We start from the raw sequence: 27,295 nt of genomic DNA on the forward strand, positions 1-27,295 counted from the left end.
TTCTGGCGCTCGGATTGCTTTACGAGGAACCCAATCTTGAGGTTCAGGCAGAAAAAGCCTTGCTGGCTATTTCTCAGGGACAGGATGAAGCTGAAGTGTATTGCCAAAAATTTCGGAAATGGTCCGTGCTTACTCAGTGGAATGAGTGTGCTCTGGCCGCAAATTTCAGAAATGGCCTTTCTGAAGCCATTAAGAATGTGATGGTGGGTTTCTCCATTCCTACAAGTCTGAATGATTCCATGGCGCTGGCTATTCAAATTGACCGGCGTTTGCGGGAGCTCAAAACCGCTAATCCTCTGGTAGTGTTGTCTAAACAAGCACCTGATTTGATGCAATGTGATAGAATTCAGACCAGAAATGAGCGGAAAAATCATAGACGTCAGAATGGGTTGTGTTTTTACTGTGGAGATTCTACACATGTTATATCAGCATGCTCTAAACGCCTAACAAGGGTTGTTAGTCCTGTCGCCATTGGTAATTTGCAACCTAAATTTATTTTGTCTGTGACTTTAATTTGCTCATTGTCCTCTTACCCTGTTATGGCGTTTGTGGATTCAGGTGCTGCCCTGAGTCTTATGGATCTGTCATTTGCCAAGCGCTGTGGTTTTGTTCTTGAGCCGTTGGTTAATCCTATCCCTCTGAGGGGTATTGATGCTACGCCATTGGCGGAAAATAAACCGCAGTTTTGGACACAGGTAACCATGTGCATGACTCCTGAACATCGGGAGGTGATTCGTTTTCTTGTTCTGCATAAAATGCATGATTTGGTCGTTTTGGGTTTGCCATGGTTACAGACTCATAATCCAGTCTTGGATTGGAAGGCAATGTCTGTGTCAAGTTGGGGCTGTCAGGGTATTCATGGTGATTCCCCGCCGGTGTCTATTGCTTCCTCTACTCCTTCGGAAGTTCCTGAGTATTTGTCTGATTATCAGGATGTGTTCAGCGAGTCCAGGTCCAGTGCCCTGCCTCATCATAGGGACTGTGACTGTGCCATAGATTTGATTCCAGGTAGCAAATTTCCTAAGGGAAGACTATTTAATCTGTCTGTACCTGAGCATACCGCAATGCGTTCGTATATCAAGGAATCTCTGGAGAAGGGGCATATCCGTTCTTCCTCTTCCCCTCTTGGTGCGGGATTCTTTTTTGTGGCCAAGAAGGACGGATCTTTGAGACCTTGTATTGACTATCGGCTTTTGAATAAAATCACTGTTAAATTTCAGTATCCTTTGCCTCTGTTGTCAGACTTGTTTGCCCGAATTAAAGGTGCCAAGTGGTTCACCAAGATAGATCTTCGTGGTGCGTACAACCTTGTGCGCATTAAGCGAGGAGGTGAATGGAAAACCGCATTTAATACGCCCGAATGTCATTTTGAGTACTTGGTGATGCCTTTTGGGCTCTCTAATGCTCCTTCAGTGTTTCAGTCCTTTATGCATGATATTTTCCTGGAAGTATCTGGATAAATTTATGATCGTTTATCTGGATGATATTCTGGTTTTTTCTGATGACTGGGACTCGCATGTAGAGCAGGTCAGGATGGTGTTTCAGGTTTTGCGTGAGAATGCTTTATTTGTTAAGGGCTCAAAGTGTCTCTTTGGAGTACAGAAGGTTCCCTTTCTGGGGTTTATTTTTTCCCCTTCTGCGGTGGAGATGGACCCAGTCAAGGTCCGAGCTATTCATGATTGGACTCAACCCACGTCAGTTAAGAGTCTTCAGAAGTTCTTGGGTTTTGCTAACTTCTACCGTCGTTTTATTGCTATTTTTTCTAGCATTGTTAAACCTTTGACGGATATGACCAAGAAAGGTTCTGATGTTGCTAACTGGGCTCCTGCAGCCGTGGAGGCTTTCCAGGAGTTGAAGCGCCAGTTTACTTCGGCGCCTGTTTTGTGCCAGCCTGATGTCTCACTTCCCTTTCAGGTTGAAGTGGATGCTTCTGAGATTGGGGCAGGGGCCGTTTTGTCGCAGAGAGGCCCTGGTTGCTCTGTGATGAGACCTTGTGCCTTTTTCTCGAGGAAGTTTTCGCCTGCTGAGCGGAATTATGATGTTGGCAATCGGGAGTTGTTGGCCATGAAGTGGGCATTTGAGGAGTGGCGTCATTGGCTCGAGGGTGCTAAGCATCGTGTGGTGGTCTTGACTGATCACAAAAATTTGATGTATCTCGAGTCTGCTAAACGCCTGAATCCTAGACAGGCCCGCTGGTCATTGTTTTTCTCCCATTTTAACTTTGTGGTCTCGTATTTACCAGGTTCAAAGAATGTGAAGGCTGATGCTCTTTCAAGGAGCTTTGTGCCTGACTCTCCGGGAGTCGCAGAACCGGTTGGTATTCTTAAAGAGGGAGTTATCTTGTCAGCCATTTCTCCGGATTTGCGACGTGTGTTGCAGAGATTTCAGGCTGGTAGACCTGACTCTTGTCCACCTGACAGACTGTTTGTTCCAGATAAGTGGACCAGCAGAGTCATTTCCGAGGTTCATTCCTCGGTGTTGGCAGGGCATCCGGGAATTTTTGGCACCAGAGATCTGGTGGCTAGGTCCTTTTGGTGGCCTTCCTTGTCACGGGATGTGCGGTCGTTTGTGCAGTCCTGTGGGACTTGTGCTCGAGCTAAGCCTTGCTGTTCTCGTGCCAGCGGGTTGCTCTTGCCCTTGCCTGTCCCGAAGAGGCCTTGGATACACATTTCCATGGATTTCATTTCAGATCTCCCGGTGTCTCAGGGCATGTCTGTCATCTGGGTGGTATGTGATCGCTTTTCTAAGATGGTCCATTTGGTGCCTTTGCCTAAGCTGCCTTCCTCTTCCGATCTGGTTCCTGTGTTCTTTCAGAATGTGGTTCGTTTACACGGCATTCCTGAGAATATTGTGTCTGACAGAGGATCCCAGTTTGTTTCCAGGTTCTGGCGATCCTTTTGTGCTAGGATGGGCATTGAGTTGTCATTTTCGTCTGCCTTTCATCCTCAGACTAATGGACAAACGGAGCGAACTAATCAGACTCTAGAGGCTTATTTGAGGTGTTTTGTTTCTGCGGATCAGGATGATTGGGTGACCTTCTTGCCGTTGGCTGAGTTTGCCCTTAATAATCAGGCTAGTTCCGCTACATTGGTTTCGCCATTTTTCTGCAACTCTGGTTTCCATCCTCGTTTTTCCTCGGGACATGTGGAGCCTTCTGACTGTCCTGGGGTAGATTCTGTGGTGGATAGGTTGCAGCAGATCTGGAATCATGTGGTGGACAACTTAAAGTTGTCACAAGAGAAGGCTCAGCGTTTTGCCAACCGCCGCCGCGGTGTGGGTCCCCGACTTCGTGTTGGGGATTTGGTATGGCTGTCTTCTCGATTTGTTCCTATGAAGGTCTCCTCTCCTAAATTTAAGCCTCGCTTCATCGGTCCTTACAAGATATTGGAAATCCTTAATCCTGTGTCCTTTCGCTTGGATCTTCCGGTGTCGTTTGCCATTCACAACGTGTTCCATAGGTCTTTGTTGCGGCGGTACGTTGTACCTGTGGTTCCTTCTGTTGAGCCTCCTGCTCCGGTGTTGGTTGAGGGCGAGTTGGAGTACGTGGTGGAGAAGATCTTGGATTCTCGTCTCTCCAGGCGGAGGCTTCAGTATCTGGTCAAGTGGAAGGGCTATGGTCAGGAGGATAATTCCTGGGTGGTTGCCTCTGATGTGCATGCGGCCGATTTAGTTCGTGCCTTTCACGCTGCTCATCCTGATCGTCCTGGTGGTCTTGGTGAGGGTTCGGTGACCCCTCCTTAAGGGGGGGGTACTGTTGTGAATTAGACTTTTTGGCTCCCTCTTGTGGTCACTAGTGATATGACTCTGGGATTGTCTTTCTTCAGTTTGGCACTCACCTGGGTCGTTAGTCCAGGGGTGTCGCTTTATAAACTTCCTGGATCCTTAGTCCAGTGCCTGGCATCGTTGTAATCAGATCCTTCTGTTGCTCCTGTCTGCTGGCCCTGGTTCTTGCAAAATTAAGCTAATTCTTGCTTCTTTGTTTTTTGGGTTATTTGCTTTGCTTCTATTTTTGTCCAGCTTGTACTAAATGTGAGTTCTGACCTTGCTGGAAGCTCTAGGGGGCTGGTGTTCTCCCCCCGGCCGTTAGTCGGTTCGGGGGTTCTTGAATATCCAGCGTGGATATTTTAATAGGGTTTTTGCTGACCATATAAGTCATCTTACTATATTCTGCTATTAGCTAGTGGGCCTCTCTTTGCTGAATACCTAGCTCATTCTTATGTTTGTCTTTTCCTCTTACCTCACCGTTATTATTTGTTGGGGGCTTGTATCCAACTTTTGGGGTCTTTTCTCTGGAGGCAAGAAAGGTCTTTCTTTTCCCTTCTAGGGTTAGTTAGTTCTCCGGCTGGCGCGAGACGTCTAGAACCAACCTAGGCACGTTCCCCGGCTACTGCTATTTGTGGTGCTAGGATTAGATATATGGTCAGCACAGTTACCACTGCCCTATGAGCTGGTTTTTTGTGTTTGCAGACTTGGTATTTATTCCTGAGACCCTCTGCCATTGGGGTCATAACACTAGCCTAAATGTACTTCACCTATAAGTTGGCTTCCTTTGTGCCACATTTTGGAGAAGTTTGATTTTACAGTATCACCACGTGGCCCTACTCCTTATTTTTGGGCCACACCTAAATTATGTTAAGTTACGTCCCATTGCCGAGCAACCATGTAAGACACTTTTTGGGTGTTAATAAGCCAATATTCTGGAATGTCCAGATTAGTAAATTTGTCCAAATAATCTTCTCTAAAAATAAATTTGGGTTTTTAAAGGCATAGCACATGTTTATTTCAGCTACAGATACAAATTAAATTGAAATGTATTTTTATATTATAATTGATAATAGCACATTTCAACCAAGATTTTATTAGTTTTATTTAACTTTCAACCTAACTTTACATGAAATACTGAGAGAAGTTATTGTCTCTCTACGGTGCTCTTCTATGGTCAGAAAAAGTAAAATTAAGCCATTAAGGGCATGTGGTTGTGTTGAGAATATCCCAATCACATTTAAGCTCATGTAATATTTGTCATATACATACTAGTCAGGACACAGCTGCAATCATTTCAAGTGATTATTTTAAATTTAGCTATTTTAGTAGGATTTTCCTGACATTTTTAGTTGCATTTTACAGAAATAGCCAACTCAGCATTGTTAAACATTATCTGTCAGCAGAAAGGTACAAAAAATTTCCAAGGCATTAGCTATGCAATGCAACACTCCAAAGACAGTCATCAGGAAGAGGTTTAAGTTTGGCAGAAATGTAACAAAAGGGACATTACTAATAACTGGAACTGTCTTACAAATTGGCCATAAATCCAAATGGCATAAATGGTGCAAATCCAACACTGTGCACCACCAAAAGAACACCATACCCTCAGAGAAGCATGATGGGCAAAGTATTATGCCTTGGTGCTTATTTATAGCAGCTGGAACTGGAGCTTTAGTCAATGTTAAGGTATTTATGAACACTTCCAAATATCAGTCAGCTTTGCATGCAAAATCTTCAAGCATCTGCTGAACGCTGTAGATGAATTCACTGTTCAGGACAATGACCCTAAGCATACCTCCATATCAACAAAAGAATGGCTTCACCAGAAAAAAATCAAAGTTTTGGAATGGCCCAGCCAGAGCCCAGACCTGAATCCAATTGAAAATATCTGGGTTGACCTGAAGACAGCTGAGCACAAGAGATTCCTTCACAATCTGACAGATTTGGAGCACTACTGCAAGAAAGAGTGGGTAAAGATTGCCATACTGATATATTTCCAGCCAATCAGACTGAATGCTGTCATAAATTCTAAGGGTACTTCAATAAATCAATAAATTATTAGTTGAAGTTTGTATATATTTATACAATCACATAGTTTTATTTTTTTTTTTTATCCACAAAATGTTTTTATTTTCAACCAAATTGTACGGATTATAGGCAAGATTAACCCCTTACTGACCTCGGACGGGATAGTACGTCCGAGGTCAGCTCCCCTGCTTTGATGCAGGGCTCCGCGGTAAGCCCGCATCAAAGCCAGGACATGTCAGCTGTTTTGAACAGCTGACATGTGCCCGCAATAGCGGCGGGTGAAATCTCACTTCACCCGCCGCTATTAACTAGTTAAATGCTGCTGTCAAACGCAGACAGCGGCATTTAACTACCACATCCGGCCGGGCGGCTGGATATGAGCGCATCGCCGACCCCCGTCACATGATCGGAGGTCGGCGATGCTTCAGTATTGTAACCATAGAGGTCCTTGAGACCTCTATGGATACAGATCCCCGGCAGCTGTGAGTGCCACCCTGTGGTCGGCGCTCATAGCACACCTGATTTTCTAGTATATAGCAGCGAACAGCAGATCGCTGCTATGTAGCAGAAGCGATCATGCTGCGCCTGCTTCTAGCCTCCCATAGAGGCTATTGAAGCATGGCAAAAGTTAAAAAAAAAAAGTTAAAAAAAATGTGAAAAAAATAAAAAAAATATAAGAGTTTAAATCACCCCCCTTTCGCCCCAATCAAAATAAATCGATAAAAAAAATCAAATATGTTTGAAAATACACATAATTATTAACTTTCTTCTATTATCTTAATTATTTTGTATCAATTTGAGGCGTCACTCATATGTTCAGCATTTGGTCAGTATTTTACATCAGTATTTGTAAGCCAAACCTAGGAGTGGAGCAATCAGAGGAAAGTATAATAGAAACAAGGCACAAATTCGGCATTTTTCGCACATTCCAGGTTTTGGCCTACAAATACTGAGGTAAAAAACTCACCAAATATTCATTGTGTGTACGTAGCCTGGTACAAATAAAAAAAAGATTATTTTGTAAAGTAGTAGGCTTTTGCAACACAGCATTTTAAGATTAGTAATGTTTTTGCGTTTCCAATGATAAAACTATAGAAGCAATTATTTTGAGTTAGCATTTAAGAAAAATAATGTTTATTTTATTGGTAATACCAGTTGCATCTAGTTATTTAGTTTTGTTTTATTTTTCACTTTTCATTTTTATGTCTTTTTACTTAGATTTTTTAAATATTTATTTAACAATTTTAACTTTTTTTTATTTCTGTAAGGGACTTCAACGCAGGATCCTTTAATTGATTCTTTAATATGTTCCATTGTGTCAAACTGACCAGCAGTTTATGAGCATGGTCTGATTTAGAAAAATAAAGTATTATATATAGCTATCCTATATATATTCTTTATGTCACCTCTCCATTGTTAAGACATTAGCAATCACAGTAATTGGCACCTAATGAGTTTACTTTTTTCAGTCCAGGTGGGTGTTAGACAGTTTTCAGTGGGAGCATGTACTTCTTCTACCTGTATGGTGCTGAACAATCATAGGCAGGCAGAAATAGTCAAAGAATAAAAGAACACACAACCTTCATAACTAAGATTTATCAGTGTGTAAGGTATAATGACAGACAGCCCTGTTAGTCAGTGTGAGGTGAGAGACAGTGCAGCTATGTTTAAGCTGTGCTACATTAGAAACCCATCCATCAGCCTAATGACAGTGTGTGTCAGTAATTAGAGATGAGTAGTGTTGAGCATTCTGATACCGCAAGTATCGGGTATCGGCCGATATTTGCTGTATCGGAATTCCGATACCGAGTTCCGATATTTTTGTGATATCGGAATCGGAAGTTCCCAGTGTATGAGACTCTCCTTCAGGCCCTGGGATCCATATTCATTTAAAAAATAATTAAAATAAAAAATATGGATATACTCACCCGTCCGGCGGCCCCTGGACCTTACCGATGTAACCGGCAGCCTCCGTTCCTAAGAATGAGGAGTTTAGGACCTGCAATGACGTCGCGGCTTGTGATTGGTCGCGTGAGCGGTCACACGAGCAGTCACGTGACCAATCACAAGCCGCGACGTCATCGAAGGTCCTAAACTCCTCATTCTTAGGAACGGAGGCTGCCGGTTACATCGGTAAGGTCCAGGGGCTGCCGGACGGTGAGTATATCCATATTTTTTATTTTAATTCTTTATTTTTTACATGAATATGGATCCCAGGGCCTGTAGGAGAGTTTCCTCTCCTTCAGACCCTGGGAACCATCCAGGATACCTTCCGATACTTGTGTCCCATTGACTTGCATTGGTATCGGGTATCGGTATCGGCGATATCCGATATTTTTTGGATATCAGCCGATACCATCCGATACCGATACCTTTGAGTATCGGAAGGTATCGCTCAACACTAGAGATGAGTGAACCCAAACTGTAAAGTGCGGGTTTCATAAGGAACACCTAGTGTTCGGTGCTATACTCAGAACATGGACTTCTCATGGAAGACCATTTTACAATTTGGGAGCTTGTTTGGGGAGGAGAGAGAGAGACTTCAATGGGGTTCGTGTTCATGTTCAAGATCTGGTACAGTTCTGGTACTCGAAACAAACCTTGGACTATAATTGAGTCTGGTAGCAGAACCCGAACTTCCACGCATCGGCACCTCGCTATCAATAATCAAACTTATGGCCCCTGTGGTTAGTGTCACTTGTATTCCCGCTGCAGTGAAATCAGGGATGTCATTTACATCTCCTACAGGAGTCACCTGTCTATGTTTAACTACTACTGTGTGAGATGTCATTAACTAGGCTATAATTTCACTGCAGGGTGATAACAGTTTGAGCACAACAGATATAAATGTGATAACGACACATTGAGCTATCATCTCTGGACAGACAGTGTGGGGGAGGGTCAGGACAGCAGAGCTAACAGTGCTGTGAAAGGAGGGGAGCTGATAGAAAGGTTTCCAATTTGACACTGCTAAACTCAGCTTTATTGGCCTTCTCCCCACACGGACTTATGCATTAGGTTGGACAAGAAGATTAGGGCTGTCAGCCATACATCATACATCAAGGATAATAGAAAAAATTGGAGTCTGGCTCAACAGGACTGGATTTTCCTTTACTTTTTATTTTTCAAAGCTGGAATTAAGTTTTTATACATCATACATCTCACACACTGAGAAATCTGCTTAATCTATAGTGGGGGCGTTTTTTTCTTCCTTTGAATGTTGATGCCTGCTTATGATTTGTCAGCATGATACAGGGATAAGTATAACACACCTCCAATAAAAATTGTCTTATAACACTCACTTGGACTTAAAAAACTTATTAGGTACCAAATACATTGATTGCTAATATCTCCTTAGTGGAGAGGTAAAATTAAAAATGAAGCAAAATGTTTTGCTCTTCTCTGCAGCCACTAATACATCCTGTGTCCCGTTTATCATGATGCTTTGTGTGGAAGGCCCTTTTTAATGTCTTATCGAATAGAGACATTTTATTTTTGTGCTATGCTCTTGTTGTGTTTGCCAAAACTGAAAAAGAAAATGCGGCAGCACTCACCAGTAAGGTGCAATGACGATCCTTTATTGAACAGACAGGATTAAAAATGACGTCTTCACGGCATTGGGGGTGTATATACAAAGGAAGAGGTGAGCAGGGGACGACCTTTGTATATACACCCCCGATGCCGTGAAGACGTCATTTTTAATCCTGTCTGTTCAATAAAGGATCGTCATTGCACCTTACTGGTGAGTGCTGCCGCATTTTCTTTTTCAGTTTTGGCATTTACATTGACTTTGTTCTTTGCGAGCACCTCCAGTTTTCTAGAGGCACATGTTTTTAGAGACACCGTGAGTGGACTTCATGTCCCTCGTTCTCGTATAAGTGGCTGTGCGGCTTCATTTTTTCTTGTTACAATATTTCTTGTTGTGTTTGTTCCCTTTGTTCTAATACAAATTCCTCTGTCAGAAATTGGCATCAGAATTTACGGATTAAATAATAGTGATTGGAGCATGATCTGGTTGCTATACATATAGGCAGACTTCTGTTATGCAAAATATTTGGCATCTGCTTGGTAAGGAGCAGGCTCAGCTCCTGAGCTCTCCTCATGAATTCCTCATTGATCTATGTTGAAAATGTGTATGATGGTTATGGGGATAGATAACTCAAATTGTTGTTATGACCAATAAATATGTTAGCGAAAAAAAAATTAAATATTCAACACTACTGTCAATTTAGAGCACACAATTCAGGAAAGTCAGTGATCGTATACAGCATGTAGTACCTGCTGGGAAAAAAAACTGTTAGGTAGTGATTACCATTAGACATAAATATAGAAGATTCAGTAGTAGTCACTGTGAACCAAGAGCTGCAACATTGGAGACTACTATGGATGGTAAGAACTTAATCACTTGAGACACATGCTAAGCAAATAATATGTAATGGAAATCCACCAACCTGTCACTTACCAGAATTTAGTTTTTAATTTACATTCTTGGTAAGTCTCATTGTTAAAATTTTCTGTGGCTGAGAACAAATATAAAATATATATCATTGACCACTAATAACAGCAACACATATGAGAAAACCTACGGTCGCTATTACAGTGCCCTACTGGACCCTATAGCAGCATTATTTTAGAACCGTCTGCATTATATAAGAACTGTCAGCCATAAATGTGCACCTTAATTCTATATTGGTATGAAGCTTTTTATATATCTAACAGCATTTTATTTTGCAGCTTAAAAAACCCAAGCCTTTATGCTATGAATATTTACAAACTTGCTTTATAAATGGCACAATTTGTAATTCCTGGCACTTTAGGCATTATAAAAAGTTATCAATGTGAATCCCATCTTACTTGTATTCACAACAAAGCATTCATTCTTTCTTATCTGTGTCCAACCGAGTGCTATGCTCTACAGAGCTTATTAAATCAACTACTTAGCTTCAATTCCCCAAATAATCTTTTACTGATTGTGAACCACAGTAAAGTATTATGGTGATATTTATATAAACCATAATTCATGATGTATTCAATGCAATTTTTCAAAATGTTTACTAAGGAACTATGATTTCTTGTTATTGAACATAAATGAAAATCTATCCCTTATTCCCAACGTGACACTTATTAAAATAACAATTCTAAAATTGTATAATTGTGTAATCAACTTTTGAACTTTGACATAAATTAATAAAGATATTTTCAGCATATACTTTTTTATAACTTTTAAGAAACTTTGAAGTGGGGTTCACTCTGAGTTATGATTTCAGTAAACAACCTTATGACCATTATCCTACCAAGATTTTACCTTTATTTTTACTCTAACAACACAAGAGCTATAGTGTTAAAAAGGAGGCAATGTAGGATATATTAAAAAAAAAAACAAGAATTAAGACAATAAACACAAAAAAATAATAGTTTTTCCATCATTTTGTGGATTATGAGTTAATCCATTCTACTGACCACAACGGCCAACTGTCCCAGAAAGTTGTTTGGTTTCCCTTAGTCATGAGCGAGCATACTCATTACCACCCGAGCATGCTTGGGAAATCTCGAGTAACGAGGTGGTGTGTATGTTCTTGGCATAAATACTAAAATAATTTTTTTCCCATCCAGCAGAGGACGTACATGTACTGTATATCACCTATCAATTGCAGGTGTATATAGTGGGCTCAGGAATTTAGCTGGCAACAAACACAGACAGTGCTAGCACCTACCTCTAACAGCATCAAGTGCAGCTAGCTCTGGTCACTGCTGTTTAACCATTTAAATGCTGCTGTCAATCACTGACAATGACATTTAAGCATCTGTCAGGCTTGCACAACTCATGAGCTGTCATGCTAGGCATATAGGTCGTATGAGCAATCTTCTAGAAGACAAGTTCTTCAAAATAGCCTCAACTGGTTCAACAGAAGGACCTGCGTTAGTCTCCTTTTAACCCTTCACTTATGTAGGATTTTTAATGCGACTTTGGTGCCCACAAATAGGGCTTAAGTTCCTCCAGCTTGTGTTTCCTCACAAACTTAACTGAAGTAACATTTGTTAGTTCAGCAGCATACCATTTTCACCTAGTGTATTCTTCATTGCTTGTTGTAAAAATTGGCATTTTCCTAAAGGGTAAAAATACTTTCAAAATATCCTGTGTGTATATGAAGAATAACACTATTTCTGGGCATTTATGACTTGTATCATGCATATGTACAAGTTCCCCCTTTGCATTCTCAAGCTCTCAATTACTCAGAATTTGTGGCTTTGATCTTTGTCATAAGCATCACAGAATGCAGAGTATCATTTCTGCCCCGCAATCAGTTTTAAACACACATACCCAAGTAGCAGTAGCATGAAGGAAAGTATATGCCAGTAGTGATCAGTGTAGATATGAATTTGGCACTGGGGTAATAAAAAAGACTTAGAAATTCCGGCTCTATCTTTCTGTCTCTCCCTCTGTTTCCTCACTCTTGCTCTCTCTCCCATCTTCATTTAGTGAAATGGGCTGTCTCACACGACAACACAGTGATCAGGCATTCCATCTTTATCTACAACACAGACTTGAGCTTTATTTTTCAGAGTGGATGGTTAGTGCAGGAGGTAGAAAAACTTTGCTTAAAGTACAATTCCCATTACTGTTTTACATGTTACTGTTCTTTGTTATTGTTAAATATATACCAATTTAATCCATGACAAAATGTTTCTCTGGAATTTTGTCCATTTGGACATCTGTAATGGTTCATCTTTGGTGATGTTTCTATATCTCAATCTATGCATTTTCTCTAAATATTTTAGATTGATTAACATATTTTATATATTAATAAAGTTTTATTATAACTCACCATTTGAAGATTGAGGGATTTTTTTCTTACATTAAGCTAAAAAATAAACACATTTTTGGTTATAGTACAAATAAGCTAAAGTTACTATTCAAGTTTTTTTTCGCGTCAAAAGACATGTTTAGTCATTCTGGTTAGAGTAGTAGAGAAAAATATGAGGCACTCAACAGTTTTATTAATGGGAATAAAACCAACTTCTTTATTCAGGTAGCTTAAACTTCATGCTTGACACTCAGATAGGCAACAGCCATTTCACGCTATTCATGCTTCATTGTGTTTGCAGAATAACCATTCTGGTTATTATTTTGTGAATTTTCAAGCATTATTTCTTTTAGCTTTGGCTATACAGCCAGGCATAACTTCAACAATAAAAGTTAAAGCAATTGCTACAAATCCCAGGGGCTAAGCTTAGTCAGAAAATAAATGTTTCACTCTGTGAATGGAAAACATAGTGGTGACCATTGGCTGTCAAACTGCGCTATTTACATTTTTCTTAGATTTGATGTAGAAACTGACAGGTCTTCATGCAACCATGGCACTTGATTACATGCAAAAAGTTCATTTAGCAGATCATATCAAATGTATTATACAGAATAGAACCTAGATAATCCAACATCCATATATTAAATACTGATCCAACAAATGAAAAGTATGAAGTAGCGGAATAATGTTTACAATCAATGGATCACATTTCGATCTAGCCTATACCTTGGTCACAGTTCACTTCTGGATAAAGAATGATAAGAATCTAGTTGTCATTTTGGTGCAAGAGAATACTGAAAATCATTCATATTTTGGTTGCCTCTAGAGTAAAAGCAGTCATGCTTCTGTTTGCAATACTAATGTTCAGTTTTCAGGGTTTCACCTCTTTATGTATCATACTAACCTAGGATTTCAAGTTACACTTTGCATAAATACTTGAGCTACTTGAGTGAGTATGTGTATGTAAGTATGTGATAGCACCCAACTCAACAAGTAAGGGTTTTGCAGCATGGGCATACTGATAAATATACAATATGTCACATGCAACTCCCCAAAATCATAAGTTTCTGCACCCAGGAAAGGTGCCAACAGTGTCTTTGGAGAGAGTCTTAAACCATCACTGACCCATGTGGTAAATGCTAGGACATTCCAATGTATTGTCATTTTATTTTACTTGTGTTTAATAACTTATTACATAATAGACTGTACATACAGAGTAAAGCAGCTAAGTAAAGGATATGTGTGGTATATTATGAATGTCATATGAACCATGTGCTTAGCATTACTAATAGCCAATACATAAGTTTCCTTTAATGATGAATTCATTACATTTTTTCCTATTGTTGTTATTTTTTTGTGTCATTAATTTTTTCATTTTTTATTACAGGGCAAAATTGTGGAGGAGTAGTACAAGGTCCTAATGGTACAATAGAAAGTCCTGGATTTCCACATGGATATCCAAACTATGCGAACTGTACATGGATAATTATCACTGGGGAAAGAAACAGAATACAATTATCATTTCAAATATTTGCACTGGAGGAAGATTTTGATATTTTATCAGTTTTTGATGGACAGCCTCAACAAGGGAATTTGAAAGTCAGGTAGGACTTCAGTTTCAGCAAAAATATTGATTGTGCTTCTTTGTGTAATATTTTCTACTTATGGAGTGGAAACAGTAATACATTACTGAGCATTGGGACCCTCAATGACCCCAAGAATGGAGCTCTGGATCTGTAGCCCTCTCTTGAATGGAATAGAGGGGCTTACATCATTCATTATCAATTGAACTGCCTGGAATAGCCAAGCACGGAATTTGTTTTTTTCTGGTTATCCCATATACAATGAATAAAGCATGAAGTATGAGAATCTCTGTTCCATTCAAGCTGGAACAGCAGTGTCCCATCATTAAAGATGCAGAGTTCTGTTCCAGGGATTCAGGGTTCGTAATGCAGCAATCAGCAAGTTAACCCTAATAAAGAATAGGGGAAAGCCCTGTAACCAATAGGATGCTTTTTGTATAAAGATATATGGGTATGTTCACATGGGTTATATGTAAAGCAGGTTTTCCATCCAGATTTTCAAGGTGGAAAATCTTTAAAGTTGTTCTCAGAGAAAAGAAAAGCTAAATAACAAATAAAAAATAATTAAAAGGAAATTCCTAAATACCCCTAAATTAGAAAATCACAATTGTTTTTAAGGAGGTAATCACTATGTAATTAAAATCTTTCACTAAGGGCAACCTGTCCTAAAATATTATGACAAGTGACTGTGAGGATGTGCAGTAGGATGCTCCGATCTCCTTCCTTCATAATATATGGGATAATGTACTCCACAAATACTAGTGGCGCTACCAGAGGTGCTGAGGTAAGAAAAGGCCACTCAAACTTCTCTTTACCCTGTGCTTCTGAATAGCAACAAAAGTATCTGCATGTTACAGAAAAGGAGCATCCTATTGCACATGCTCACAGCCATTTGTCCTAATGTTATATGACAGGTTTCTGTCAGAAGATGGTGGCCATATTAATTCTATAGTGATTAGCTCCCTAGACAAAATGATTGTATTTTTCTAATTAAATGTGTTTAGGAATCTTTGTATACTGACATTTCCTACAGCTATTTATTTATTTTTTATTTTTGGGGAACCCTTTTTTGTATAACACCCTGTAGAAAAAAAATATAGACAGGACCGATGAATACCTGTATCTTCAACAAATCACATCTGATAAGGACATTGCTGCAGACTACTTGCCCTGCTAAATTTAAAATAATAAAAAAACATTATACTCATTGACCCTGGTTACCTGTTGCCTGGTGAAAAGCTGGTGTATGAATAATCCATCCCCCACAGATGACGTCTTGTCCTAGGTCAGTGTCACTGTCATTCACAGAGCACAGCAAATACACGTCATATGTCAAGATGTAATTGCAGAAGAGGTAGGGTGACACAAAATTTAATAGGGTCTTATCTGCAACAAATATTTATTAGATGAGGGATATGATAACTGCTCACCCTTTGGGGTTGTTTAATCCACAGTTGAAGATTCAAGGATTGACAGCTGCTACAGAACCTTTAAGATGGGAGATCCCACTATATATAAGCATTAGAATGAGGATAGGAATAGTAACCAAAAAGGGTGGTGTGGAGAAACGGGGTTAGTGGGTGCTCCCGTTCGCTGGCCCGGCTGTCTTTAGCAAGACTGCATGGACCACGGCTCATACCACTGAACGCCCGCTTTATCTCCCCGTGGGCAATACACTACACAGACAACACAGGGCTAAGGTAAAACAGTGTGGCAATACTTTATTGAACCACAACACATAATAGCAAACAGAACAATCCCACCAAGGCTGGAATTGTTTGGTTACATGGGCGCATATAAAAGATCACTGCGTCTCCATGTATTTCCAGTATGGCACGATGTCAGAGCTTCCAGGGTCACATGGGCGCATATAAAAGATCACTGCGTATCCATGTATTTCCAGTATGACATGATGTCCGAGCTCCCAGGGTCGCTACTCCATCTGTGGATGAACGCACAGAGAAGGGGTAGTGACAAGCATAGGGAGATGACCAAGAACTGTCCATAGAGTCCATACAAGGTCCAAAGCCAGTTGACACGAGAGTCACCACCTGGCTTATCTGACCATCTCCGTGGAACCAGGCGACCAGTGGATCCCAACCCGGGCTTTCTCCAAACATATCCAAGGTTCAGAGATGGTCACTGGATCAGATCTGTCCTTCCAACCAGAGCCGAAAACCCCTAGGTTGTATCCTATAGAATCCTAGATCAGTGTCCCTCATGATGGTGCCATGATGAATTGGCTGCAGTCCTTTCTCTTGTCTGTTGGGTGGTTTGCAGAATGTCTGGCTGGTAGCTCTGTCTTACTTCAGTCTCCCAGGATGTGATCTCTGAGTCTTTTTATACCCAAGGCATGTAAGCTATTTTTAGAATTACCCAGGGTCTTTCAGTCCAACATCAAGATAAAGTATACAATGGTGATGGGATTAAGTAGCACTATTAGCATATAAGCACACATCAATAAACAAAGCTTAACACACTCAATGTACAGTCACTATTACAGACTTACACAGTATGTTAGGTAGTATATCAGTTGGCAAGTCTGTCTTCTTGACCCACCAGACATAAACACTTAAATTCACAAGCCAATATACAGATAAAAAGCCAGTTCTTTTGGATTTGCAAAAACATGGTTGTCTGGGAAATTAAGATACAATCTGGTTTCTTCACATTCCTCCCCCATCTTAATTAACCAGACATGATAGGCTTCTGATCATCCAGTTTCCTTAGAGCATATTCCATATGCTCCTTACGAAAATAAACTCTATACGTAATTGAAGAGTAACTACTGGTATCCATTGGGTCCACGCATGGCTTCCTCCACATTCCGTAGTTCCTGTATTAAATTCTATCCAATCTGTTGAAACTGGAACATCTCCTGTAGTTTCCATTTCTTGTTGAGGTCATATAGCCACTCTGGTCCTCTTCCCAAGGCCGATTTGGTGGGGTTGGATATAGTGGCATCCAAAACCTGCTGTGCATGCCTCATCAATGGTCTGCTAGGTCTGTCTGTATACCTCCCTTGTTGTGGAGCCCTGGATGGTGTGTGAGAACACCAGTCCCCTGCAGCTCCCCCGGTTCCGCCGGGCTGAGTAGTGTCCCACTGCTGCCACCAATTGTGGAGAAACAGAGTCAGTGGGTGATCTCGTCCGCTGGCCTGGCTGTCTTTAGCAAGACTGCATGGACTACGGCTCATACCACTGAACACCCGCTCTATCTCCCCGTGGGCAATACACTACACAGACAATACAGGGTTAAGGTAAAACAGTGTGGCAATACTTTATTGAACCACAACACACAATAGCAAACAGAACAATCCCACCATGGCTGGAATTGTTTGGTTACATGGGCGCATATAAAAGATCACTGCGTATCCATGTATTTCCAGTATGACACGATGTCAGAGCTTTCAGGGTCACATGGGCACATATAAAAGATCACTGTGTCTCCATGTATTTCCAGTATGACATGATGTCAGAGCTCCCAGGGTCACTACTCCATCTGTGGATGAATGCACAGAGAAGGGGTAGTGACAAGCATAGGAAGATGACCAAGAACTGTCCATAGAGTCCATACAAGGTCCAAATCCAGTTGACACGAGAGTCACCACCTGGCTTATCTGACCATCTCCATGGAACCAGGCGACCAGTGGATCCCAACCCTGGCTTTCTCCAAACATATCCATGGTTCAGAGATGGTCACTGGATCAGATCTGTGTCCTTCCATCCGGAGCCAAAACCCCCTAAGTTGTATCCTATAGAATCCTAGATCAGTGTCCTTCGTGATGGTGCCATGATGAATTGGCTGCAGTCCTTTCTATTGTCTGTTGGGTGGTTTGCAGAATGTCTGGCTGGTAGCTCTGTCTTACTTCCGTCTCCCAGGATGTGATCTCTGAGTCTTTTTATACCCAAGGCATGTAAGCTATTTTTAGAATTACCCAGGGTCTTTCAGTCCAATATCAAGATAAAGTAAACAATGGTGATGGGATTAAGTAACACTATTAGCATATAAGCACACATCAATAAACATAGCTTAACACACTCAATGTACAGTCACTATTACAGACTTACACAGTATGTTAGATAGTATATCAGTTGGCAAGTCTGTCTTCTTGACCCACCAGACATAAACACTTAAATTCACAAGCCAATATACAGATAAAAAGCCAGTTCTTTTGGATTTGCAAAAACATGGTTGTCTGGGAAATTAAGATACAATCTGGTTTCTTCACAGGTGGAGTCACAAATAAATCACATTTCCAATCAAGCAATATACCCAAAGAAAATGGAAGTAAAGGGTGAATAAACAAGTAGATATAAAAATATATATTTTTTTAAAACTTTAATAGCAAGATAGTTTAAAAAGTAAGGAGAAGAGTCATGGAGATTAACATAACAAGGAACACAAGGGATATAGAAACACTAAATAGAAGGTCAAATAATAAACAGATATACAAAAATAGGGGGCTGATAATCAATTATTCAGGGTGGAAGATTACAATACCTTCCTACCATGAAGGCATAGTATATGGATGGAATATTGTGACAGTTAGGAGACAACTAATAAGGCCTTCCAAAAAAGGCTACAAATAGTATGCTCAATATCAAAGGGCGAAATTCCAGGCAAAGTAAAAGGCACTGTAGCAGTCTCAACAGCAACCCATCAGACTCCAGATGTAATGTAAAAAGTAAACAGACCAATCAGCATGTAAATAGGTGTATCATGTGTTACCTGGAGATGAGTTGCAGCAAACCCCAACGCGCATTTCATGTTTGCTTCTTCAGGGGGTTATATGGCTAGGAATAGTAATCTGCACTGTTAATGTTAAAATCAAGAAATCCAGAACATGTTGTACATGATTGACCATGCGATTTATTCCCAATGTGTGTCAAAATTGGATCAACTTCTTCGTCAGGAGTAGCTTAATATTAAATAAAAAATAACATAGACTTAAATAGTTTAGTTTAAAAAAAAGGCGTCAGTTGGAGTAAAGTTTCTCTAACTTTATTTACATCAAGCAAGCATTTAGTCGCATGCACTTTTTTAAATTAAATACTATTTAAGTCTGTCTATATTTTTATCTAACACTGTGCTTCTCTTGATGACAAAATTGGTCCAACTTCGAAATGCATTGAGAATAAATAACATGGTCAATCCTGAACAAGCTCATCTGGATTTCTTGATTTTAACATTGGCAGCAAATAAATCAATCGAAAGGCAAATTGTACCAAAAAACAGACATCATTATCAATGAGTTAAGCATACTAATTTTCCACCTCAATCCATAGCTGTGAATCTGTAGACAAAGCTGCACCAAAATGAACATGATTTCTTGCAGATTTGCTGCAGTGGATATCTTTGAGGTTCCTGATAGAATTTTTGCGAAAATTTCCTGCAGTAATTTTGATGCATATGAATATACTACTCTTAGGCCATATTACTATGTGCAAGGAAGCTGTGTTATGTTTTTTCTGCTACATTTTTTCTATGTTTTTTCTGCAGGTATCTGCAATAAAAAATATGCAAGAGCAATATGTCCTGATTATGGAGCTTTTGCTGTATTTTTAGAAACACTGGAATTCTACACTCAGAAACCTAATTTGTGAATAAACAAAAATGCACAATTCAAAAGCATCTTGCTTGCGGTGGGCTTCCTCAAATCATATCCACTTTGCTTGATGTGTTAAACATGACCTAAGGCTACGCTCCCAAAATAATCTTTATTTTTATATAATAATCTTTATTTTTATATAGCGCGTACATATTCCGCAGTGCTTTACAGTTTACACACATTATCTTCGCTGTCCCCGATGGGGCTCACAATCTAAATTCCCTATGAGCTTTTTGGTAAGCTTTTGATGTTGCAGATTTTATGTCCCATTTCTGCACTCATTAAGTAAATTAGGTCACTTCCATTTTTTCTAAAATCTGCAGAGTGAAAAATTCACCAAAACTCATTGTGGGAAAGTAGCTTTATTGATTCCATCACGTTTTAAATCAGGTTTTGGATTTGATTATATTTCTAAGACCCAAACATTTAGTAAATATTTCTTGGTTACTATAGTGAAATGGAAATCTGGTTAACTAATGTACATGAAATTAAACCAACATATTAAACCTCTTTATTAATAAAATCAACGCATATTTTTTTTAATGTATAAGTAAATGAAAAAAAAATCTATACAAATTCACTTGAATATGAATATGGTATGGTCTGTGCTGTATGTATACCACTGAACTGACAATTATATTATCATTTAATAATTTGCTATGTTGAACACAGCAGGGCCCTTTTGAAACAAAGGGTATTTTTATAGTTCACTTTCATCACAAAGTGGTTAATCCCCATTCAAAGTATATCTCCAGGCAACAAATGAAAGTTAAGCTTGGCTGGCAACAAAGTAAATGCTACAACTTCTGACTGCAGTTGTTGGCAGCTGTAGCATTTCCTATGCCGGTAGCCAAACTCTTCATGCAAGTGCTGTTTTTTTCTCGTGCTGTCATTGCTAGCACAGCCATACTAAACTTACCTATAATTAATTGCAGCATCCTTGAAACATTGTCTATTTGGGGTCCAGCATTTGTGTGAGCTGTAAGGTCTTTCGTCCACCTGCTACTGATCAACAAGTTTCTTCTTATTACTCTGCATAGAGAAAAAATTCTCAATCAACTAATTAAAAGGAACCTATCATGGGAAGTAATGCTATTAATCTGCAGATATGGGGTTAATTTGCAGGTTAATAACATCCTGACACTGTGCGGCGCACGCACTGTGAGCCCCACTACTCGGAGGAAATGAAGATTCTTCCTCCTGGTAACATCTATCTTTCAGACACAGGGGTGGTGCAGGCGGCACAGTTTATATAACCGCTCAGTGAATAGAGAGCAAGGGCTGTAATCATGCCCCCAGAACTAACTGACAGCAGCTCAGCATAAGAACTCAACATTAGGGCTGGTCGTCAGTCAGTGCCAGGGATGCGGTTACAGCCACTGCTCTCTATACACTGAGAGGTTACTGAAACTGTGCCAACTGCACTCCTGTGTCTGAAAATGCAAGGCTGCTAGGGGGAATAAAGTTTGTTTCCTCCTGGCAGGGGTTCTCATGTAGCCAAAATCTAGAATTTTCTAAGTAACATACTAATCAAGAAAGCATGCTTGTCACTTCTCCAGATTTCCAGTAGCGAGTTGTACCATACAGTACATACCTTCCTTCAGGAATTACTTGGAGGACTTTATTTATTGTACTATGAAAAAATTATGAGTCTATGATATTTTAAAAATCTTGATAAGCTTTATGCAATATATAATGACTGCAATTATCTTCATATCATTGTTCATAGCAACTGATTCTAATGTGTTCACATAAGTATTCCAACCCAAGTACTTAAATCTCTTCCTATTTCATTAAGCATTGTGCTTTGCTAATTATCCTTAAAAACATTGGATCTCTGTTATTTTTTTCCCCAAATCTTTTTATTGAAATTATAATTATAACAATAAGCAATTCAGATAATGTCATCATTGATAAAAAAAGAAACTTTGCATTTCTCCAAACCCCCCTACCCCAACCACCCCCACCCCTCACTGTGTGCACGGTTCTCTGAGAACAAATATACAAAAATGAAGATACAATGGCTTGCAAACGTATTCACTCTCTTGGCATTTTTTTGTATTTTGCTACTCCACAACCTGGAATTTCACCATTTTTGGAGGGTTTTCAGCTGTTCATGTAAACAACAAATAGGAAAAAATAACTGAAAACTTTAGTATGCATGACAAATGACCCCCCTATAGTCAGTACTTTGTAGAGCCTCCTTTTGCAGCAATTTCAACTGCAAGTCGCTTTTGATAGATCTCTATGAGCATTCCACATCTTGCCACTGGGATTTTTGCCCATTCCTAGGGGCAAAACTGCTCCAGCTCCTTCAAGTTAAATAGTTTACTTTGGTGAACAACAATGTTCAAGTCTGGCCACAAATTCTGAAATGGATTAAGTTCTGAGCTTTGACTAGGCCTCTCAAAAACATTTCAAAGTTTACCCTTAAGCCACTCAAGTGTTGATTTAGTGGTATACTTTGTCTTATTGGATGGTGAACCTCCATCCCAATCTCAAATCTCTAGCAGACAAACAGATTTTTGCTCAAGAATATCTTTGTACTTTGCACCATCCATCTTCCCCTTGACTCAGACCATTTTCCCTGCTCCTGCTGCCAAAAAAACATCCCCACAGCATGATGCTGCCACCACCATGCTTCACTGTGAGGATGTGGTCTTGCGGTCATGAGCTTTGTTCATATGGCGCCAGATATAGCGTTTACCTTGGTTGCCGAAAAGTTGAATTTTGGTCTCATCTCACTATAGCACCTTCCACAATTCATTGGGGACATATTTTCATAACCCAACCCTGACTTGTACTTCTCAACAAATTTAAATCTGACTTGTTTAGAGATCTCCTTTGGTTTCTGGTGCCTCTTGCTTTAGGGTATTGCAGCCTCTGTGGACTTTTAGAAAAGGTGTGCATATTTTGACAGACTGTGTGATACTTAAATTGCACACAGGTGGACTTCCTTTCATTAAGCATGCAACTTACTTTCACAAGAAATTTTTAGGGGCTTCATAGCAAAAGGAGTGAATACATATGCGCATGCCAATTTTCAGTTATTTGATCCCATAAATGTAATTTATGCCTATATTTTTCTCACTTTACTTCACCAACTTAGACTATTGGTGCATCACACACAGATTGAATTTAAAAATATTTAAACACAGATTGTAATGTAACAAAATAGGTAAAACGCTAAGAAAGTGAATACTTTTGCAAGCCACTGTAGGTTGCCAAACCTGCCTGTGGCCAACTAACTAATCCTAACTACTGTTGTGCAGATACAGCCTGTGCACACAGAATCAGAAAATCATTACTTGTAACTGGTACAAAGTTTCCCTAACTCGAGCTGCATTCAGTTGCATTTCAACCAGATGCGTAATCATACATGACACTGGAGGCAATTTTAAGAGAGCTTCAATGTGAGATTCATGAAAAATAGCTGTTGGAATAGGTCCAAGTTTCTTAAATGTAACTTCAAGGTCTATAATAGATTCAGGTTCATAATTTCACAAGGAACAAAATTACTATCCTGGAATATTTTTTTTCCTGTTATGTTTTTGATCATTTTCATTTTTGTTGTATTCCTGTTCTTTTTTTCATATTTTTAATCAAACTATTAGATTTCTGTAAAGATCTTTAAGGTGTTGATTCATCTGTTTAAATGAGTAGAATTGCAAAGAGTTTGTAAAAATAAGCAACTTTGCAATGTCCCTTATATTAAAAATTCTCACCTTTCTTAAGAATAGATAGATTTTTAAATATATATAATAAGAGGTAACATTTATCCGTGCTGAGAGCCGCATGTCAAGCCTGACATGCCAAGGTGAAGAAATATGCAAATTGTCTCTTCAGCAAGAAAGAGGAGTAGAACTCTAGTATCACCTTTTGGAAGTAGCAATCCTAACAGTCAATATTGACCCATAACAAGTCTTGCCACATAACTTAGGATAAAAGCCAAAATCAAAATCTCAACTTGCAGACACTGTTTTTGAAGTACTGCCCATCATCAGTGCAAAGTTTGCGATCTAGTTTGGCTGGGTGAGAGGCATATGACCAGGATTCAAGGAGTAATGTTTCTCCTTGCAGAGACTGACAAATCAAGCCTGACGTGCCAAGGTGAGAAAACTTTTAAGCCTTGTGATGCGTCTTTGGGAAATATGCAAATTTTTTATATCCAAATAAGGGAAAACAGACAGCTGCAAGCTGGTTTTATTATGCTGGGTAGGGCCCAATAGCTATGGAGTTTCCCAGCCTACTATCAGCTCCGAGCTGTCTGATTAGCCTTAACTGGTTATTAAAAATAGGGGGCAAAACCTTAGCACTTTTTTAAATTTATCTATTTACTTTCTAAATTCATGTATAGTACACTACATAAGCATGTCAATAATGATGTATCTCACAGATATCTATCTAGATAAAGGGAAAATGGAGCACAGCACTCCATGGATTTTAGGTGAAAAAATGTGTTTTTTATTCAGAACTACATGGCATGGCAAAGTTGCGGCTCACACTGAGCCTTTTTCCAGCTGTGACTCCCACTCACACGTGAGTATATATACATATTATTTAACAATTCTCAATTAATCATAATTTCATCATAAAGTGCAATAATATACACATAAAATCTAAATTCCATGAACTCACTTCATTGTGCTACAATTTCATGTCAAAATATATTATATAAAGTGCTTTGTGCTAGAAAAGTGCTTTGAACAATAATAATAAAACCTCAGTGTTACTTAATTGATCATAATATAATAGTAAGTGCAGCTGTGTACATAATATCATTACTGTCTCCCCCAGTCTCGGATGTTAGTCACCTCATGGAGAACGTTAAAAAGCCATAATTCATTATGCAAGGCACCTATTGCCCATATTCCATTGCCTCATTGCAACCACCTTGGCGGCCGGCTAATCGTTAACTATGTGTGGCATGTTTTCAATTTGCGCATGCACACTGTTAGATTACCGACACTCCCGTGCCATCTTGAATACTCGTTTCAGTTGTCTTATAGCTTTTCTCATGTATCGAACTGCTTTCCTTAGCGTCTACTGCACACGTCACAGCTTTACCCCTGCATTCTCTTGGGAAGCTGTCCCAGAACACACCACACCCTCTATGTAATGCTTATGCATTTATTTTTAGATGTTCCAGCGCCATTTAGAATAAGGTTTATCAGAGCTTCCACATAGATTGCATTACTCAAACCTCTTAAAGGGCCACCATCTCGATTACCCTGGTGTATCCCCAATGAACTTTGTGTTTATTTTATAACACATCCTTGCTATTATCATATTGCATATGTTGTTCTTTTTTTAAATATAACTCTTATAGCTCTTCTTATAAGCAAGGTCTTGTGTATATAAGGATATCTGTACCATTAACCATCCTGGCTAATAGGAAAGTTTCCTTTCAAAGATACTTCTCATTGCCAATAACACGGATGGGAGGTATGCATTTCTCCTGGAATGGGTCCCTCAACCAAACAGTGTACACAGGACTCGAGTACCTGTTCCAACAAAATCTATCCCCTATTCCAAAAGAATACATGTATTTTTTTCATGGCATCATGTATACTGCTGGACAATACTAGGGAATGAACTTTATTTGTGTTCTTTTGGAATAGGGGATAGATTGTGTTGGGACAGGTACTCGAGTCCTTTGTAAACTGTTTGGTTGAGGGACTCATTCCAGGAGAAATGCATACCATCCATTGGTGTCATTGGTAATGGGAAGTACTGTATCTTTGAAAGGAAATAGTGATGAGTGAGTATACACGCTCGGGTGTCCTCCAAGTATTTTTTACTGCCCGGAGATTTAGTTTTCATCGCCGCAGCAGAATGATTTACATCTGTTAGCCAGCTTGATTAAATGTGGGGATTCCCTAACAACCAGGCAACCCCCACATGTACTTATGCTGGCTAGCAGCACAGTTCTTTGGGGATACACCAGGGTAATTGAGACGGTGGCCCTTTTAGAGGTTTGAGTAATGCAATCTATGTGGAAGCTCTGATAAACCTTTTCCTAGATGGTGCTGGAACACCTAAAAATAAATGCATAAGCATTAAATAGAGGATGCGGTGTGTTCTGGAACAGTTTCCCAAGAGAATGCAGGGGTAAAGCTGTGACATGCGCAGTAGACGCTAAGGAAAGCAGTTCGATACATGCGAAAAGCTATAAGACAACTGAAGCCACATCCAAGATGGCGCGGGAGCGTCCGTAATGTAAAAGTGTGGATGCGCAAATTGAAAACATGCCACACATAGTTAACAATTAGCCGGCCGCCAAGGTGGTTGCAATGAAGCAATGGAATATGCGCAATAGGTGTCTTGCATAATGAATTATGGCTGTTTAGGGTTCTCCATGAGGTGACTAACATCTGAGACTGGGGGAGACAGTAATGATATTATGTACACAGCTGCACTTACTATTATATTATGATCAATTAAGTAACACTGAGGTTTTAATATTATTGTTGAAAGCACTTTTCTAGCAAAAAGCACTTTATATAATATATTTTGACATGAAATTGTAGCACAATGAAGTGAGCTAAAGGAATTTAGATTTTATGTGTTTATTATAGCACTATATGATGAAATTATGATTAATTGAGAATTGTTAAATAATATGTATATATACTCACCTGTGAGTGGGAGTCACTGCCTGAAAAAGGCTCAGTGTGAGCCAAAACATTGCCATGCCATGTAGTTCTGAATAAAAACCACATTTTTGTCGCCTAAAATCCATGGAGCGTTGCCTTCCTTTTTCTCTTAATCTGGATTGGGGCCAGTATTGGATTCTTTGCTGAGGAGGCTTGTGCACCCACCTATTGGTATGGTGCTGTTCCACTTTTCTTTCTATCTATCTCATTTCTATCTTTGTACATCTTACACCTAACATCTGTCATTTCTATTCTGCATTCTATTCCAGTATGTGTCACATGGACAGCACACGGATAACACACTTGATGTAATCTCTGTGCATCTGTGCAGGATGTATTGACATCCATGATGCCAGAAAAAATTGACATGTCCATGTATAGGTCACACAGACACACGATCCGTGTGAGCCCAATAGGTTATAATGAGAGTGCGTGTGTAAGTGTCTCCATTACATGTGAAAACTGTCACCAGATGTAGTGGAGACACTGAAGCGTGAAGGGCTCCTAAATGTTCTGTTGTCTCTTGATTAAGTGGTCAGCTCAACTGGAATGTGAACTCTGGCTCTGCTCATATTATATAGCAGTTGTGCTGCCTGAGCTTGTATATTCAATTGAACACCTTTACAATTGTCTTTTATAAGTACCATAGCTCATCTATTAGAATATTTTACATGCATTCCTAAACTGACATTATTGTCTTGTTTAAATAAAGAATAAAAACTATGACATTTTTATCTGCTGAGAGTTTTATATTCTACTATTATTGCTGCCACTAATAAACACATGAATTTACAAAAAAAAAATGTGTATTATCTCTTGGTAAAGTGTAGCTCCCTGAGGGAAAAC

At 39.5% G+C, this 27,295-nt stretch overlaps 1 protein-coding gene across 2 annotated transcripts in view; it reads left to right on the forward strand.

Moving 5' to 3' along the window:
* Positions 1 to 27,295, forward strand: part of CSMD1 (CUB and Sushi multiple domains 1) — a 2,858,343-nt gene that overhangs the window by 450,082 nt on the left and 2,380,966 nt on the right. For both annotated transcript variants that reach the window (XM_077290057.1, XM_077290056.1), the window contains exon 2: positions 13,987 to 14,203. In XM_077290057.1, coding sequence (XP_077146172.1) covers positions 13,987 to 14,203 — 217 coding nt within the window. The remainder of the gene's footprint in view (positions 1 to 13,986; positions 14,204 to 27,295) is intronic.

The sequence above is a fragment of the Ranitomeya variabilis genome, chromosome 2 (assembly GCF_051348905.1).
Source record: "Ranitomeya variabilis isolate aRanVar5 chromosome 2, aRanVar5.hap1, whole genome shotgun sequence".
NCBI classification, from domain to species: Eukaryota; Metazoa; Chordata; class Amphibia; order Anura; family Dendrobatidae; genus Ranitomeya; species Ranitomeya variabilis.